The sequence below is a fragment of the Myotis daubentonii genome, chromosome 3 (genome assembly GCF_963259705.1).
Source record: "Myotis daubentonii chromosome 3, mMyoDau2.1, whole genome shotgun sequence".
Classification (NCBI taxonomy): Eukaryota; Metazoa; Chordata; class Mammalia; order Chiroptera; family Vespertilionidae; genus Myotis; species Myotis daubentonii.
Genome location: NC_081842.1, coordinates 105,124,025 through 105,142,907, shown reverse-complemented (window position 1 = coordinate 105,142,907; position 18,883 = coordinate 105,124,025). Strand labels below are relative to the sequence as shown.

The following is an 18,883-nucleotide window of genomic DNA, read 5'->3' as shown; positions in this document are numbered from 1 at the left end:
GGGGGGGGTGGGTGCAGTTGGGGGCAACCAGTTTGGCATGGGGGGCATTTGGGGGCAATTAGGCTGGCATAGTGGGCAGTGAGGGGTGACTAGACTGGCGGGGGGGAAGTTAGGGGCGACCAGGCTGGTGGGGAGACAATTGGGGGCGACCAGGCCGGTAGTGAGGGGCAGTAAGGGGTGACCAGGCTGGTGGGGGAGGGGCAGTTAGGAGCGACCAGGCCAGCAGGGATGGGGCAGTTGGGGGCAACCTGGCTGGCAACGGGGTGGGGGCAGTTAGGGGCGACCAGTCAGGCAGGCCAGTGAGCGATTAGGAGCCAGTAGTGCAGGATTATGAGAGGGATGTCCCAGATTGGAGAGGGTACAGGCTGGGCTGAGGGGACCACCCCTTGTGCACGAATTTCGTGCATGGGGCCTCTACTTGTAAATAATGCTGTGATGAACATGGGGGTGCAAATATTCCTTGGAGATAGTGATTTCATTTATTTCAAATATATACCTGGAAGTGAGGTGACTTGATCAAATGGTAGCTCTATTTTTAATATTTTAAGGAACCTATGTACTGTTTTGTAGTGGCTGCATCAGTTTACATTCCCACTAATAGTGTACAGGGTTCCCTTTTCTCCACGTCCTTTCTAACCTTATCTCCTCTTTATTGATGATAGACATAGGATGTGATGTGCTATCTCATTGTGGTTTTGATTTGCATTTCCCTCGTATTTAGTGATATTGAGCACTTTTTCATGTACACGTTGGCCGTTTATTCAAGTCCTTTGTCCAATTTTTTTTTAATCCTCACTTTGAAGTCATGTTTTATTGATTTGAGAGAGAGAAAGAGAGAGAACGAGAAAGAAACATTGGTGTAAGAGAAAACATTGATCAGTTGCCCCCGGTATGCACCTGATCAGTATTGAACCCGAAACTTAGGTATGTGCCCTGAATGGGAATCAAAGCCACAACCTTTTGGTGTACAGGACGACACTCCACCAACTGAGCCACCCGACCAGGGCCTTTTCCCTAATTTCTTTGTTATTGAGTTGTATGATCCTCATATATTTTGGCTGTTTACCTCTTATCAGATAATTTGAAAATATTTTCTCCTATTCTGTAGGTTGCCATTTCATTTTGTTGATGGATTCCTTTGCTGTGCAGAAGCTTTTTAGTTTGACGTAGGCCCACTTGTTTATTTTTGCTTTTGATGCCTTTGCTTTGGTGTCAAATCCAAATAATAATTGCTAGGACTGTTGTCAAGGAGCTTTCCCTCCTATGTTTTCTTTTAAGAATTTTATGGTTTCAGGTCTATAATTCATTTTGAATTGATTTTTGTGTATGATGTAAGTTAGTGATCCAGTTTAATTCTTTGCATGCAGCTAGTTGTCCAGTTTTCTCAACACCATTATTTGAAGAGACTGTCCTTTTCCCCATTGTATGTTCTTGGCTTCTTCGTTTTAAATTAATTGACCATATATGGGTTTATTTGCTGGCTCTCTATTCTGTCTCCATTGATCTGTGTGTCTGTTTTTGTTTTTTTGTTGATCCTCACCCCAGGATATTTTTCCATTGGTTTTTAGAGAGAGTGAAAGGGAGGAGGAGAGACAGAAACATTGGTGTAAGAGAGACATCAATTGGTTGCCTCCCGCATGCACCCTGACCAGGGCCAGGGATCGAGCCTGCAACTGAGATACATGCACTGGATCAGGATAGAACCCTGGACCCTTCAGTCCATGGGCCAGTGCTCTATCCACAGAGCCAAACTGGCTAGAGCTGTGTGTTTTTATGCAAATACCATACTGTGTGTGTGGTTTTTTTTTTTAAAATTTTTTTAATTTTGAGAGTACATTTATTAAAGCTGGAAACAGTGAAACAAGGAAGGGCTTCGGGCAGAAGAAGCAAGAGGAGAGACCCTAGGTGGGACTGCTTTGGCTCACTGAGTAATAAAAGTCACAGTGAAAAGAAGTGAGCCAAGGCAGGACTGCTGTCATCTCATTGAAAAAGCAGAGAAAAGGCAGCCTTGGAGACAGGTTCAGGGGGTTAGCTTGGGAGGAGCTGCCAAGGAACTGCTACTGCCCATTGCTCTTGGTTGCAAGTCTCTTGGGGACCCTTAGAATTTAGGAGATGCACACCTGTGAGGGAAGAAGAGGGGTGAAGGGCAAGGTGCAGGGGTGCATCCAGGAGGGAAAACACACCAATATCATACTGTTTTGATTACTATGGCTTTGCTATATAATTTGAAATCAGGAAGTACAATGCCTCCAGCCTTGTTCTTCTTTTTGAAGATTGTTTGGGCTATTTGGGGTCTTTTGTGGTTTCATTAAAATTTTAGGATTGTTAAAATGCCATTGGAATTTTGGTAGGGATTGCATTGAATCTGTAGATGGCTTTGAGTAGTGTGGACATTTAAACAATATTTATTCTTCTGACCCATGAACATGAGAGATTTTTTTATTTGTGTCTTCAGTCCTTTGATCAGTATACTTTTTCCCCCTCTTATATATGCACTGGTGGCATACTTCCTCTTTTCTTGTTGGGGCAGCATATATCATATCCATAATCTAGTAGTTCAGAGATTTTAATGAAGATGGTTGGGTACTGTTGACTTAATTTCTGGAGTAATGATATGGATTACTATCATATTGTTGAAAATTATCTTCCCAATCTTTGTTTTCCTTCCTCAAAGTGGAATCAAATTTTAAAGTCAGAAGGGATCTAAAAGTTATTTAAGTTCCTCTTATTGTGATTAAGCAGGTATGTTTGCCCTGTTAGTGGCAGAAGGGGAATAAGAATCAGAGTTTCATGTCTCGTGCCTTGGTATTTTTTTAAGCTTTGTGTGCCCCATTTTTGAAATTCCCTATTTCAGATGAATAAGAGTTGTTTTTATTTCAGTGTTTATGTAGTCATTGATTTTTTTAAAAAGCCAAATTGATTTGAGAGCTCAAAATGCACTGACATATGTGAGTAGGTATTTGCTGTTGATCAACAGTAACCCAAATCTCTAAAGTGTAATATACTAACGGAAGGGTTTACTTGAGGGTGAGGTAACTTAAATATGTGAAGTTTGTGGGGAAAAAACCCTCTATGCCCATTATCCAGCATCAATCATTATTAATTTGTGACTGTTTTTGAGAAACATTTTTAATCTTGGTAATTTTAGGCTTTGTCCAACTGCAAAAGCAATCTTGGCATATTTTAAACCACTTAACAGGAAGCACTTTTGTTTTTCTTCAGTGTTTCCTGAGGTTATAGGCGGGTGTTTGAAGAGTACATGCGGGTTATTAGCCAGCGGTACCCAGACATCCGCATTGAAGGAGAGAATTACCTCCCTCAACCAATATATAGGTAAGTAAACTTTAGTGACTTAGGAAGAGAATTTGACTTTATAAACTTTTGTGAATTGGTTCAATTAAATTTATTGGTAATTATCATTTCTTAGTTTGTTGTAACAATACACAGAGAACACGGTCATAAAAAGCAAATTTAGAATTTTTCTGTGGAAAGGAGAAGAGGAGAATCATTTTCTAGATGGCAATTTTTCAAAAGATGTGTTTTTCTGTAATTGTTATTGTGTAGATAGACCACGAACTCCCAGATTTTTATAGTCAATGGCATAAAATTCTGTACTGTTAAAATAATAGTATATGTAATCTTATAAGTTAATTTTTGATTGATTTAAAATATATAACATTTTTATTTTAAAACTGGTCAATAAACTAGTCACTATTTTTTTCACTAGTTATAATTAATAACTTTTAGATTTGGTGTCTAAAAATGTCTATACACATACATTTGAGTTAATGAAATTTTGAAGTAAATGAGAATTTGCAGCTTCTGATGAATTTTTCTTTTCTCTTGATAGACACATAGCATCTTTCCTGTCAATCTTCAAACTAGTTTTAATAGGCTTAATAATTGTTGGCAAGGATCCTTTTGCTTTCTTTGGCATGCAGGCTCCTAGCATCTGGCAATGGGGCCAAGAAAATAAGGTATGTAACTTAATAGCTTTGACAACTGTAAGATTTTAGGTTGTCAGTGAATATGTTTTAATGAGTTTTCCTTTTTTATTTTTAAGTACTTATTGCCGATTAACCTGTTTACATATATTTTTTCAATTTAAACCAGTTTTTATCTCTGGGCAAGGCACTTAATCTCTTTTGGCTTTAGTTTTCATATTTATGTAAGAATGGTTAAATTTTTTTATTATTTGAAGGATAGGGAAGTATTACTTTAGTAGAAACTGGACACAGTAATTTAAAACCTGATTTTGATTGTATAACTAGGCTAATCATATCCAGCAAAACATAATATATACATAACATATATATAAAAGCCAGTGACAGAAATGCCGTAATGACTGGAACAACTGGTCACTATGATACCCACTGAGGTCAGTGAACCAGCCCGATCGGGGAGTTGGGTAGGGCTGGTCAGCCAACCTCCTGCGGCCCCTCCCCCAAGCCCCGCCCCTGATTGGCCTCTCTCACCCTGATTGAGGGCGTAGTGGCCGGCCAACCCCCCATGGCCCTTTCCCCTGGCCAGCCCTGCCCACCATCCCAATCGGCTCCACTCCTGATTTCCCCCCTACCCCAATAGGGGGCGGGGCCGGCCGGCCAACCTCCTGCGGCCTCTGCCCCCGATGGGCCCGCATCACCCTGATTGGCCCGCAGCCCCTCCCCCCAGCCAGCTCCGCCTCTGATAGGCCCCCCCCACCCCCCACCACCAATCCGGAGTGGGGCCGGCCAGCCAACCACCTGTGGCCCCTCCCCCAGGCTGCTGGCTCACAATCAGCCCCCACCACCCCAATCAGCCCATAGCCCCTCCCCCCAGCCAGCTCCACCCCAATCGGGTGGGGCTGGCTGGCCAACCTCCCATGGCCCCTCCCCCAGCTGCTGACCACCCCATTGGCCCCCCCACCTCAATCGGGGTTGGGCCCCACCGGCCAGTTGCCCTCAACCCCTTCTCCCAGCCAGCCTGGCCCTGATTGGGCCCTGATTGGGGCGACCGGCCAGCCAACCTCCCGCCGTCTCCTCCTCCCGACCCGCCGGGCCCCAATCAACCCCGATTGGGGCCAGGGCGGCCGACCCCACCCATGCATGAATTCGTGCACTGGGCCTCTAGACCTAATAATAAAAGCCTAATGTGCTAAGTGTCTGGTCTACTAGTTGGCTGTTCAACCAATCAAAGCATAATATGCTAATGATATGCTGCTCAACTGCTCGCTATGACGTGCACTGACCACTAAGGGGCAGACAGTCAACCGGTTGACCAGTTGCTATGAAGTGCACTGACCACAGGGCCAGACACTATGACCCGTAGGTTAGCTTGGTTCTGGGGTCCGGCCAATTGGGACTGAGCGAGATGGGCCGGACATGCCCTGGAGCACACCCATGGCCCCTCCCCAGCTGGCCAACCTCCCATGTCTCTCCCCAACCCTGATCGTGCACAAGTTGGGTCCGTTGGCCTGGCCTGCGCCCTCTTGCAATCTGGGACCCCTCAGGGGATGCTGGAGAGCTGGTTTTGGCCCGATCCTGCAGGCCAGGCCGAGGGATCCCACTGGTGCACGAATTCATGTACTGGGCCTCTAGTATATACATACTGTATGCCTTTTATACCTACTGATATGGGTATTAATGATCTTTTAAAAATATATTTTATTGATTTTTTACAGAGAGGAAGGGAGAGGGAGAGGGATAGAGAGCTAGAAACATCAATTCAGCTGCCTCCTGCACAATTCCTACTGGGGATGTGCCCGCAACCAAGGTACATGCCTTTGACTGGAATCGAACCTGGGACCATTCAGTCCGCAGGACAATGCTCTATCCACTGAGCCAAACTGGTTAGAGCATTAATGATTTTATTCATGTTAAAAACGGGATTTTACTGAATTGTTCTTTTCAAAACATACACACATACTTCGTTATTATTTGTCCTTTGATTCTTCTGTTCATGGGGAACCTGTTTAGCAAATTACCTGAAACAATCAATATATGCATAAGACTTTGTGCTATTTCTTTTTTTCTTTGTAGGGTCCTGCCACAGCATACATTTTCTGTAGATCTCTTTCCATCTGTTTTATTTAAACTCTTATTTTCTGGAGGGTCTACCTTTCTGCTGTAAGAAATGGGACTAAGTTTTTTTCTCTCTTGATGAGATTGCACAAGTTTCCTTCTAAGAAGCATTATCCTTTTGGAGTCCTATGTGGTCTTGTTCTTTACTTCTAGACTGAGACTACCTTTAGCTGACTTTTGCTGTACTTTTTTTTTCTTAGGGAACCTCAGGTGCTACCTCTGCCCTGTTATTAATAAAACATCGATTCTCATAGGATTAAGAATTAGAGGTTAAGTACTTCTTGATAATCAACAGAATAAACATAATAAAATATTTATTATGTTTATTCTGTTGATTTCAAAAGGTCTTCAGTGCATTACTTCTGTAGACATCTACTTTGGAAGATGAATGTACTTGACAGCTGTAGCTTACATTACACTTCTTGTGTGTTCTTTTCCTGGACTTCTATTTCCAAATGCTAGGGTAACTTCTATGAAATCAAAGCCCACCTAGCTCAAGGGGAAGGTGGGCAGGGAAAACTCTCCTTTTTTTAAAAATTAAATCTTTATTGTTCAGATTATTACAGTTGTTCTTCTTTTTTTCCCCCCCATAGCTCCCCTCCACCTGGGTCCCCTCCCACCCTCTACCCTCATCCCCCACCCCCCCACTGTTGTCCTTCATAGGTGCACGATTTTTGTCCAGTCTCTTCCCGCATCCTCCACACCCCTTTCCCCCCCAAGAATAGTCGGTCCACTCCCTTTCTATGCCCCTGATTCTATTATAATCACCAGTTCATTCTGTTCATCAGATTATTCACTTGACTTTTAGATTTGCTTGTTGATAGATGTGTATTTGTTCATAATTTGTATCTTAACCTTTTTCTTCTTCTTCTACTTCTTAAAGGATACCTTTCAGCATTTCATATAATACTGGTTTAGTGGTGATGAACTCCATTAGCTTTTTCTTATCTGTGAAGCTCTTTATCTGACCTTCAATTCTGAATGATAACTTTGCTGGATAAAATAATCTTGGTTGTAGGTTCTTGGTATTCATCACTTTGAATATTTCTTGCCACTCCCTTCTGGCCTGCGAAGTTTCTGTTGAGAAATCAGCTGACAGTTGTATGGGTACTCCCTTGTAGGTAACTGAGTTTCTTTCTCTTGCTTCTTTTAAGATTCTCTCTTTGTCTTTTGCTCTTGGCATTTTAATTATGATGTGTCTTGGTGTGGTCCTCTTTGGATTCCTTTTGTTCGGGGTTCTCTGCGCTTCCTGGACTTGTAAGTCTCTTTCTTTCACCAGTTGGGGGAAGTTTTCTGTCATTATTTCTTCAAATAGGTTTTCAATATCTTGCTCTCTCTCTTCTTTTGGCACCCCTATAATTCGGATGTTGGTACGCTTGAAGTTGTCCCAGAGGCTCCTTACACTATCTTCGTATTTTTGGATTCTTTTTTCATTTTGCTTTTCTGGTTGGGTGTTTTTTGCTTCTTCTTATTTCAAATCTTTGACTTGATTCTTGCAATCCTCTAGTCTGCTGTTGGGGGTCTGTATAATATTCTTTATTTCAGTAAGTGTATGCTTGATTTCTAGTTGGTCCTTTATCACAACGTCAAGGACCTCACTAGATTTCTTGAGGGTCTCACTAAATTTATCGGTGGTCTCACCAGACTTTTTGAGGGTCTTAACTAAATTTATCGGCGGTTTGTAGAAAGTTCTTGAAAAACCTTAAAAGTGTAGTTTTGAACTCTATATCCAGCAGTTTGCTTTCCTCCATTTCTGTCATTTGTGTCCTGTTTTTTATGCTTCGCTATGTTGATAGAGTGGCTCTCTGTGCTAAGTGTCCTATAGGGCCCAGTGGCTCAGCCTCCCCAATTACCTGAGGTGGACACTCTTGGTGCACCCCCTTGTGGGCTTTGTACACAGTCTTGTTGTAGTTAAGCCTTGATTGTTGTAGGTAACACTGGGCGGTATTGACCTCCAGGCCAATTGGCTGTGAGAATCAACTGTGTCTGCAGTGGGAGAACTGGCTCCTGGATCTCTAAGGAGGTGCTAATCTAGCCTCTGCCTGAGGCTACTCAGCAGAAACCAGCTGTGAAGCAATGCAAGTTGCCCTGGGGTCTTGGGCCTGCTGCAGTTTGTTAAGTAATTTCCAGATTACAAAGGGTCGGGCCTTTCATATGCAAAAGCCTCAGTGCATGGCTTGGGCGGGGCGGGGTCCAGGGGATCAACAGGGTGGAGTGAGCAGTTATGGCTGCTCTCAGTCCTGCCCTCAGAGGCACTGTTTCTCAGTGTCCGGGCAATCGCTGCGAGCACCTCTGAGAGAAAGCTGCCCTCTAGTTCCAACCGATGCCGGACAGTCCCGTTTCTTCCGTATGAGTCTGGGTCCCCAGAGACTCGCCCAGAACTGGAACTCAGAGCTTGAGACTCCCTCCCGATTGAAAAATACAACCGTGTCATCAGCCACCAGCCCTCTCCACATGCACGTCCGCACCTTTGTATTTTACTTCCACACCGCACCTTCTCTGAGTCTCTCGGTATGCTTTTCTCTTTCCTTCTAGTTGTAGAATTTCCACTTAGCCAGCCTTCCTGTGGTTCTGGATGATGTCCGTTCTGTCTTTTAGTTGTATTTTTGAATTTGTTGTGGGAGGCAGCAATTTCCGGTGTTTACTTATGCCGCCATCTTGGTTTCTCCTCGGAAAACTCTTTCTCACCTGCTATGGACATTTTGAATTATTATTCTGAAACACATTTCTGTGTATTGACATCCTCACTCATCCTTCTTTTAGTCAGGTGATTTTGTTAAATTAAAAGCTCTCTGTCCATCAGGGAGCTTCTTGTATCTTTTGGAAGGGTAAAGATTTGCATTCAAAGGCAAATGAACATTATTTGATGCTAGAGGTGTGGTGCACGAGTTTGTGCATGGGTGGGGTCCCTCTGCCTGGCCAGCGATTGGGGCTGATTGGGGCGTCTCACCCAGTCCCGATTGGGGCCTATTGGGGCCAGCTATTTGGGGGTGGAGAGGGACTGCAGGAGGTTGGCCGGCGGGGGTGGGGGTGGCTGCGGCAGGTTGGCCGGCCTGGAGGGAGGGGTTGCGGGAGGTTGACTGGCTGAGGGGAGGGCCCATGGGAGGTTGGCTGTGGGAGTTCACTGACCACCAGGAGGCAGCTCCTGTGTTGAGTGTCTGCCCCCTGGTGGTCAGTGTGTGTTAAAGCAACTGTCGACCAGTCGTTCCAGTCATTTGGTCATAGTGGTCGCTTAGGCTTTTATATATATAGATAGATGCCTGTGCTTACTTATCTACTTTTTTCTTAGTTTGTCTTTTGGGTTCATGGACCCAATTTAAACGTGGTGTGTGTGTGTGTGTGTGTTTCCATCACACCAATTATTGGACATCAGCAGGGTGTCTGAGAATTCAACTCAATTCTTACACTTATCTACCTGGAGATAACATCAGATTCCACAGGTTAAGAATTCAGTCCAACAAGACACATCTCCTGGCCCCCCGCCCCTCCCCCCCCCAACACACACACACACACACACACACACACACACACATACACACTATGGTATTCAGATGCTAGTTGCAAGCCCAGGTTGATACCTGTGCTTCTGATCAACTGGCTACAGAGTGGAAGTTCCCACAGACACCTCCATGGGTTTGTTTAATTTGCTTGAGTGGCTCACAGAGCTCAAAAGAAACATTTTACTTACTAGATTAGTTGCTTATTGTAATAGGATATCTCAGAAACAACCAGATGGAAGAAATGCATAGGGCAAGATACGTGGGAAGGGAGCATCCATGCCCTCTCCAGGTGTACCATTCTGCTTGCATCATTTTCCTTTTGCATCATTACATAAAGGTTCACTAACCTGGAAGCTCTTCAGTCTGAGTCCTTTTGGGTTTTTGTGGAGACTTCATTACATAAGCATGAATAATTTAATCATTGGCAATTGGCAACTAATTTGGCCTTCCATCCCTCTTTTTTTCCCTGAAACGGAAATGTCCAATGCTCTAATCACCTGGCCGGCTTTCCTCTTTCCTGGTAGTCAGCTCCATCCTTAGGTACTGATCAAAAATCACTTCATTAACATAACAAAAGACACTTTTCCCATTCCCATTACCCTAGAAATTCCAAGGGTTTTTAGATGCTGTGTGCTATAACCTGGGAGGAAGACCAAATACATATTTCACAGTTTCACTTAAAATGATTTGTTTGGAACATGGGCATGTTGTATTGAAAACATGGAGTTGCTGATTGTTGCATCAGTAGTCTTGTGAATTCATTCATTATATTATAAAAATGATAAAATGAACCCTTCTTATGCTGGTATTCTTTTTTTTAAATATATTTTATTGATTTACAGAAAGGAAGGGAGAGGGATAGAGAGTTAGAAACATTGATGAGAGAGAAACATCGATCAGCTGCATTCTGCACGCCTCTTACTGGGGATGTGCCCGCAACCATGGTACATGCCCTTGACCAGAATAGAACCTGGGACCATTCAGTCCCCAGGCTGACGCTCTATCCACTGAGTCAAACTGGTTAGGGCATGCTGGTATTCTTTTGTTAAACTTACTAAGGCTATTAAGAGATCTCTAGAAATTCTGCCTCTACCTTAATATATACATATATATATGTAACTTATCATATATAAGTTCTTTATCATGTATGGAGCTGTGAATTAATATTGCATTTTTATTTTTTTGTGTGTATTATTGAACTTATGGGATATCGCATTAGTAGTCTGTATAGAAACTTTTAAAGTAGAATTAAAAATAGCAATTACCAAAAATAAGGATACTACTTAAAGGTTACTATGTCTTAAGTTGTCATGCATATTGTACTTAATTATATTATCTTTTAGGTCTATGCATGTATGATGGTTTTCTTCTTGAGCAACATGATTGAGAACCAGTGTATGTCAACAGGTGCATTTGAAATAACTTTGAACGGTGAGTTCTGAATAGTTTGCATTCTGTGATAAATTTTAGGTGATTTATAGTGAGCATCAGGCTTTTCTAGTTCTCATAGTATGCAAAATTATCTCTTTATATGGCCTCATCTACTATCATGGCATTAAAATTACATCTGGCCTGGCCAGCATGGTTCAATGGATTGAGTGTCATCCCATGCACCAAGAGTCTCTGGTTTGATTCCCAGTCAGGACACATGCCTGGGTTGTGGGCTCAATCCCCAGAAGGGGGTATGCAGGAGGCAGCCAATTGATGTTTCTATCTTCTCTATCTCTCCCTTCCTCTCTCTCTAAAAAAAAAAAAATCAATAAAAACATATGTAAAAAAATAACATCTGTGTGATGACCCCTGAATGTATAGCTCTACAGAGTTCTAGATCTTTCATCTAGATGCTACACCCAGAATCTTAAACTTCTATTCCCAAAGTCTTGATTACTTCTGCTTCCTGTAATTCCTGTATATTCCAATTTGTTCTTTCCCTGGCATTTCTCATTTATTTAATGGCACTATTATCATTTTATCCAATTGCCCATGTCAGAAACCTAGGGTAAAATCACTTCGCCCTTACTCTCTGTACCCTAGTGGATTACCAAGTTTTCTCAGTGCCACCTTTTACATGTCTCAAAAATCAGTCCCCGTCCTTAGGTCCTCCATCTCTCTATCTTCATTGGCACCACTCTAGTCTAAGCCACAATTACCTTATTCCCCTCTAATACATCCTCTAAACCAGAGGTTAGCAAATATGGCCTATATTTCAAGGTAACAATAATTTTTATGCATTCTAATTCTTTAAAAATATCACAGGAATATTTATGATACACAAATTATATGAAATTCAAATTAGTGTTATACCTAAAGTTTTGAGTTTCATCAATGAAAAACATTAGAAATTTAAATTTATCTCTCTAGTTATATAAGTACCTATATAATATCCTTGATTTTGCCTCTTGATCCATAAAGCAGAAAATATTTACTATCTGGTTTCTTATAGAAAAACTAGAGGCTCTGGTGCATGAAATTCATGCACTGGAGGAATGGGGGTTCCTCGGCAGACATCCCTCTCTCAGTCTGGGATCCCTCTTGCAGTCTAGGACGCCTGCCTGCTCGCTGTTTCTTACTGCTCGGCTCGCTGCTCCTTAGCACTGCTGCAGAGACGGGAGAGGGTCCCTCCACTGCCACTGCACTTGCCAGCTGTGAGCCCGGCTTCCAGCTGAGTGGCGCTCCCCCTATGGGAGAGCACTGACCACCAGGGGGCAGCTCCTGTGTTGAGCATCTGTTCCCTGGGGGTCAGTGTGCATCATAGCCACTGGTCATTCCACCTTAATGGTTGCTTAGGCTTTTATTATATAGATTGGCTGACACCTCCAAATAGGGTGATTTTTAAAAAAGCACATTTCATCTTCTTGCTTCACTGCCTCAAATGCATTAACTGTCTTTACTTTGTTCTCAAGATAAAGACCAGAACATTTAACATGGATGGCAAAAAGGCCCTGTATGATATAGCCTAGGGATCAGCAAACCAAGACTTTGTGGACCATATCCTATGCTGCATGTTTTGTAAACAAAGTCTTATTGGAACACAGTCATGCCTATTCATATATGTATGCTTTCAGGCCACTAGGAGAGTTGAGTAGCTGTGACAGATTGTATACCTTTTCGAACTGAAAATGCTTACTATCTGTCCCTTTGCAATTTGTTGATCCCTGATTTAGTTCCTGCCTACCTCTCCAGCCTCCCTTATACTACTCTTCTACATTTCAGCTGTCACTTTTTTTTTTTTATCCTCACTTGAGGATATTTTTTCCATTGGTTTCCATAGAGAGTGGAAGGGAGGGAGGAGGGGGGGAGAGAGACACATCAATTGGCTGCCTCCAGCATGTGCTCCCACCATGGCTAGAGAACCTGCAACTGAGATACACACCCTTGACTTGAATTGAACCCATGACACTTTGGTCCTCGGGCTGATGCTCTAACCACTGGATACAACTGGCCAGGGCTCAGCTCTCACTTTTAATTATAATCTCTCCTTTTAATAATAGTAGGTGCACCCTAGCCAGGTTATCTCAGTGGATAGAATGTCAGCCTGTGGACCAAAGGGTCCCAGATTCGATTTGGTCAAGGGCATGTATCTTGGTTGCAGGCTCCTCCCTGGCCCGGGCCCAGGTTGGAGCTCATGCAGGAGGCAACCAGTCGATGTGTTTTTCTCACATCGATGTTTCTCTCTGTCTTTTCCTCTCTCTTCCACTCTCCCTAAAAATCAGTGGAAAAAATATCCTCGGGTGAAGATTAACCAAACAAAGTAAGTGTAACGGCTCCTTTCCAGCCTCTCAGGTCTCCCTCTCATAGCATCTTCTAGTTTTTATTCTTAGTACACAATTGTGATTTTGTAGCTATTTGTATAGTTTTTTCAATTCTCCTACTAGAATGTAAATTCCTTAAGAGCAAGAAGCCTAATTCTTTTGCTTACTTTTTTATTCCCAGCTGTGTACATAGATAATAAATATTTGTGGAGTGAATGTTTATTACAGAATCATCTTTAATTTTGAGGGCTGGTACCATTTATTTTTTATAGATGTACCTGTATGGTCTAAGCTGGAATCTGGTCATCTTCCATCCATGCAACAGCTTGTTCAAATTCTTGACAATGAAATGAAGCTCAATGTCCATATGGATTCAATCCCACATCATCGATCATAGCCCCACCTATCAGCACTGAAAACTCTTTTGTAAGTAGTTTAAAAATATAAGAACTATGTGTAGATATCAGTTTACTCACATCAGGAATCAGTAAGATACTAGATATTACATATATTATCACTTAGGTTTTCAACTTGGGATTTAACAGATGGATGTTTTCTTCATTAAAATTTAGAAGAGATCAAGTAAGGTTGTATTAAGTTATCTTCAAGGCTTAATAATTGAGCTTATAATATTATTTTTTTGACTATGAACTTCTAATGGCCAGAATTGATATATTATACTATTTGCTTATATACATACTAGAGGCCCAGTGTATGATGTGCACAGGTGGGGTCCCTTAGGCCTGGCCAGCAATCAGGTTCTCTCTGGGCTGTCTTGCCCAGTCCTGATTGGGGCCGGGCCAGCTGGGGCCTGCTGGCTGCTGGACCGGGGGGAGGGGAGGGACAGGGGGAGGGACCGCAGGAAGTTTGCTGGCCAGGGGGAGCGGCCGGGGGAGGTTGACTGGCTGTGGGAATGCACTGACCACCAGGGGGCAACTCCTGCATTGAACGTCTGCCCCCTGGTGGTTGGTGCAGGTCATAGAGAATGGTTGACCAGTCATTTGCTCGGAACAATCGCTTAAGGCTTTTATATATATACTTGAGGCCTGGTGCACAAAAATTTGTGCACTCGGGGAGGAGGGGGGTTCCTCAGCCCGGCCTGTGCCCTCTCGCAGTCTGGGACCCCTCGGGAGATAATGACCTGCTGGCTTAGGCCTGCTCCCGGGTGGCAGAGGGCAGGCCCAATCCCTAGGTGCAGCCCCTGGTCGGGCTCAGAGCAGGGCCGATTGGGGAGTTGGGGCGCCGCCCCCTGTCATGCACAGAGCAGGGCGGATTGGGAAGTTGCGATGCCACCCTCAGTCATGCTCAGGGTAGGGCCAATTGGGGTGTTGAGGCACCGCCCCCTGTCACACTCAAGGCAGGGTTGATGGGGAGGTTGCGGCGCCACCCCCTGTCACGCACAGAGCAGGGCCAATCGGGTTGGGGCGCTGCCCCCTGTCACGCACAGAGCAGGGCCCATCAGGGGGTTTGGGGCTCCATACCCTGTCACACACAGAGCAGGGTCGATCAGGGGGTTTGGGCGCTGCCCCCTGTCACGCTGATCCCGGTGCCGGGAGGCCTCGCGGCTCCGCTGATCCCGGTACTGGGAGGCATATTACCCTTTTACTATATAGGATAGAGGCCTGGTGCATGGGTGGGGGCCGGCTGGTTTGCCCTGAAGGGTGTCCTGGATCAGGGTGGGGGTCCCCACTGGGGTGCCTGGCCAGCCTGGGTGAGGGGCTGATGGCTGTTTGTAGCTGGTCACACACCCTTCAGGGTGGGGGTCCCCACTGGGGTGCCTGGCCAGTCTGGGTGAGGGGCTGAGGGCTGTTTTCAGGCTGGCGGGTGACTGAAGCTCCCAACCGCTCCTTTTTTTGTGTTTTTTTTTTTTTTTAATTCTGGGCCAGCTTTAGCTCTGAGGCTTGGCTCCAGCTCTTAGGCCTCGGCTGCTGAAAGCAGGTATCTGGTTTGTTTGGGTTCTATAATTGAAACACTGTTTCACCTCCAGCTCTGAGATCCCGGCTGGCTGAAAGCAGGTTTCTGGGGTTTTGTTTAGCTTCTATATTTGTAACAATGTTTCAAACTGCAAACTCAGAGGCCGGCAGTGGCAGGCGGGGAACTTTGACTTCCTCTGTCACTGAAGCAAGCAAGCCTCATGTTCGCTTCAAGCTGCCTGGCTGCCGGCCGCCATCTTGGCTGGCAGTTAATTTGCATATAGCCCTGATTAGCCAATGGGAAGGGTAGCGGAGGTACGGCTAATTACCATGTTTCTCTTTTATTAGATAGGATTGATTCTCTCCCTACCTTCAAATAAATAGTTCCTAAGAGTATAAAAATTCTTTTAGCATGCTGAAGATAAAAAGTTTATAAGCAAATATGTGTGAATGTGTAGAGGTGTTAACTTTTGCTTAGCAGAGATGTTCTCAGTTCTTTTCTGATAAAGAAGTTGATTTTATGAGTGAAGTTTGAAATAAAATATTCTTTTTCCTATGTGTCTTTCAGACATTACGGGATTTTTGCAAGAGCAGCGTGACTGACATTATGAAGGCCTGTACTGAAGACAGCAAGCTGTTAGTACAGACCAGATGTTTCTTAGCAGGCTCGTTGTACCTCTTGGAAAACCTCAATGCAAGACAGTTTTTAGTGCTGGCATATTTTGGAATTCTGCACATTCGTGGAGTGCAATAATACTGTATAGTAATTTTTCTCCTCCCAATCCACTGAGTTAATAGTTTTCTAAAAATGTAAACATTACTACTTGTACCATTTTTCCTTAGTCATATTTGAAAAAATTGCAAAATGAGTTAGAATTTGATTTTTTTTTCAAGGATGTCTGTTAAATCTGTTGTGATTTTATATGAATTTTCCTTTTTTGTTTGGAATTTATCTTTTTGGGAATAAGCTGAAGTTCTCCCTTTATAAGAGTTTATCAGACATCTCTAATTTGGTTATGTTCTACTTATATAGGTTTCAAAATACTGCAGATTTTGAACAGTTAATTATACAAAATTATGGGGGGAGATCCTATATGCAAAATTCTCTAACAGTTTGTGTGTATGTGTGCACACGTGTGTGAATACCAGAGAAACAACTAAAAGACCAACCGCTTTTAAAATTCTGTTATAGTTCTAGTGTCTTGCCTTGACCAATCTAATAAATTGATTAACTGGGCCTTTATACTTAATTCAATAAAAAATAAGCAGATATAAGTTAAATAAAAACTTTGAATTTATTGCCCAGCGTACCTGTTAACATTATATTTAACCGTCGTCTGTTTAAATTTTTGTTTTTGACTTACAGATAATTTCATTAGGGATACACTTTAGATTCACAACAAATAATAGATCATTTACCATTTTTAGGGTAATTGAAACTCATCTCACTAAAGAAAGTTTAGTTGAACTTCTTTACAACATTAATATTAGACGGATGGAGATCACTTGTCTAATTTAACTTGCCTAACATCACAATTTTATTATATTTGAGGGACAAAATTGAAAATTTTTTTATCCAGTGAGTTTAATATCTTTTCAGAGTTCTAAAAAGATTGTAAGAGTAATTTAGCAGAAGTAGGACCATGATGTAGAAAAAAGGTCATATAGCAACAGCCATAACATACTTCAGCCTCCATATAGGAATAAAAGTGTTAGTGGAAGTAAAGGGATTTATGGAAAAATTTGGAGATAATTCAATATTGGGTCCACCAAACAAACACTTAGCACAACTGTTTACTTTGTCGTTGAATATTTGTTGAATGCATGTCTGGTAATGATCATGATGTGACAGCCTCGAGGTGGGACATGGTGATAGGAAGTTAGCCTGCAGAAAATTGATTAAAATGGCTTATTCTTTTCATTAAGACTGCAGACTGTTAACCTAATTTCATACAATTTAACCTGGGGAGTTACAGATTTTTATTATTTGGGTGTAATAACATTTTGTTATTTTCAACTAGGGCTAAAGCCTTAACTTGATTTGTACCAGCTCAAACTTCCTATCTTCTACAAGTTGAACACATTGTTGAGTATGTCCAGGGTCTTTCTTTAGCTGATGGACATTCCACTAGTGACAGTTAATCTTTTGGTATTTAGACTTTTCAACCTGGAGCCTTGGAATTGTTCCCATGTACTGTATCTGGTGGAAGATTTGATTCTAACTTTTTCCATGTTTGCCCTGGGTGGATAAATTGTCTTTTAGAGAATAGCTTTAGGTAGTTCACACTATGATAAAACTCAGCTATTTTGTTGATATTCATCTCAATATTGTTGTTTTATCTTTGGCCATATTTAAATCTAGGATTTAATGGGGTTTAGTGAAAATGGAAAGAATGAATATAAAAAGACAAATTTAAGGGAGAAGGGAAAGTTTAAATGAAGCTATTTATAATATAGTTTTATTCCTAACATTTCAGAATTTATTGCTTGCAAATAAGTGTGGCTCTGTAGTTTATAAATGTGTATGTACTATATTAATTAGAAGACCATAGAACCTGACAGCACGTTTGCTAATGTCATTGGGGGTTTTTACCACAGTTACTATTGTGGCAGAAATTATTTGTTAGATTAATAAAAAAAAGTTGGCAAAACATGGCTTTATACCTCAGTATCAAGATGTGCAAGACAAATATGTTTTCAGAATATACATGTGGTATTTACTTAGGGCACTAACATCAACAACAGCAGTTGATCAACCTTTACCACTATCAAAATAAAACAGGATCCTAATGGTAATTCTTAGTTAGAATGTTTTTAGTTGGGACTTTGTTGGCATTTTATCATTGTCATAATTTTAAATTTAGATTTAAAAATAGCCTACAGAATTTTAAAGCATGATTTGATATTTAATTTTAAAACTTTTAAAAAATCTTGTGAGAGAAATGTGAGGGATTATAAAGTTTGGGGCTTACCTCTCAAACATTGTGAAAATAAACTTTTATTAAGCTCGTGTGAAAGTAACCCCTCTGTTGTGTAATTACATCTATGCTAGAGCACTTTATATGTTAACTGTATTTGGAAAACTTTATGTTGTAAAAATTTGTGTCCTCAAATAATGTTTATTTATAGTGACTTTTTTTATTTGTTTGTTTTGTTTTTGTTAATCCTCACCCGAGGATATTTTTTCCATTGATTTTTTTTCTTTTTTTAGGAAGAGTGAAAGAGAGAGGGGAAGACAAGAGAAACATCGATGTGAGAGAAACACATCGATTGGTTGCCTCCTGCACGAGCCCCGACCAGGGCCCAGGCTGGGGAGGGGCCTGCAGCCAAGGTACGTGCCCTTGACTGGAATCAAACCCGGGACCCATTGGTCTGCAGGCTGAATATCCACTGAACCAAACCGGCTAGGGCTATAATGACTTCTTAAACCAACCAGTGCTAACCCAAAGTCTGGCACTCAACTCCTACCATTCTTGGATCTTAAACTACTTCTTGAGTCTGCAGTCCACTGTGCTTCAGTGTTGCTGAGCTATCAGCTCTGGTGGCTTCTGTGCTGGGGGTGGAGCAGAAAGGAGCCATTGCTCATCTTTACCCCCAACCTCCACAATTCCTGAGAGTCATACTATTATCTCTAAATCTGGAGAGAGATAAAGTGAGGG

The 18,883-nt window shown here is 42.4% G+C and overlaps 1 protein-coding gene across 1 annotated transcript in view; it reads left to right on the top strand.

Moving 5' to 3' along the window:
* SELENOT (selenoprotein T) overlaps positions 1 to 18,245 on the top strand; it is a 29,918-nt gene extending 11,673 nt beyond the window's left edge. The window contains exons 2-6 of the mRNA XM_059688139.1: positions 3,223 to 3,333; positions 3,851 to 3,977; positions 10,903 to 10,990; positions 13,584 to 13,737; positions 15,793 to 18,245. Of these exons, the coding sequence (XP_059544122.1) occupies positions 3,223 to 3,333; positions 3,851 to 3,977; positions 10,903 to 10,990; positions 13,584 to 13,708 (451 nt within the window). The 3' untranslated portion in view covers positions 13,709 to 13,737; positions 15,793 to 18,245. The remainder of the gene's footprint in view (positions 1 to 3,222; positions 3,334 to 3,850; positions 3,978 to 10,902; positions 10,991 to 13,583; positions 13,738 to 15,792) is intronic.
* Positions 18,246 to 18,883: the final 638 nt, after the last annotated feature.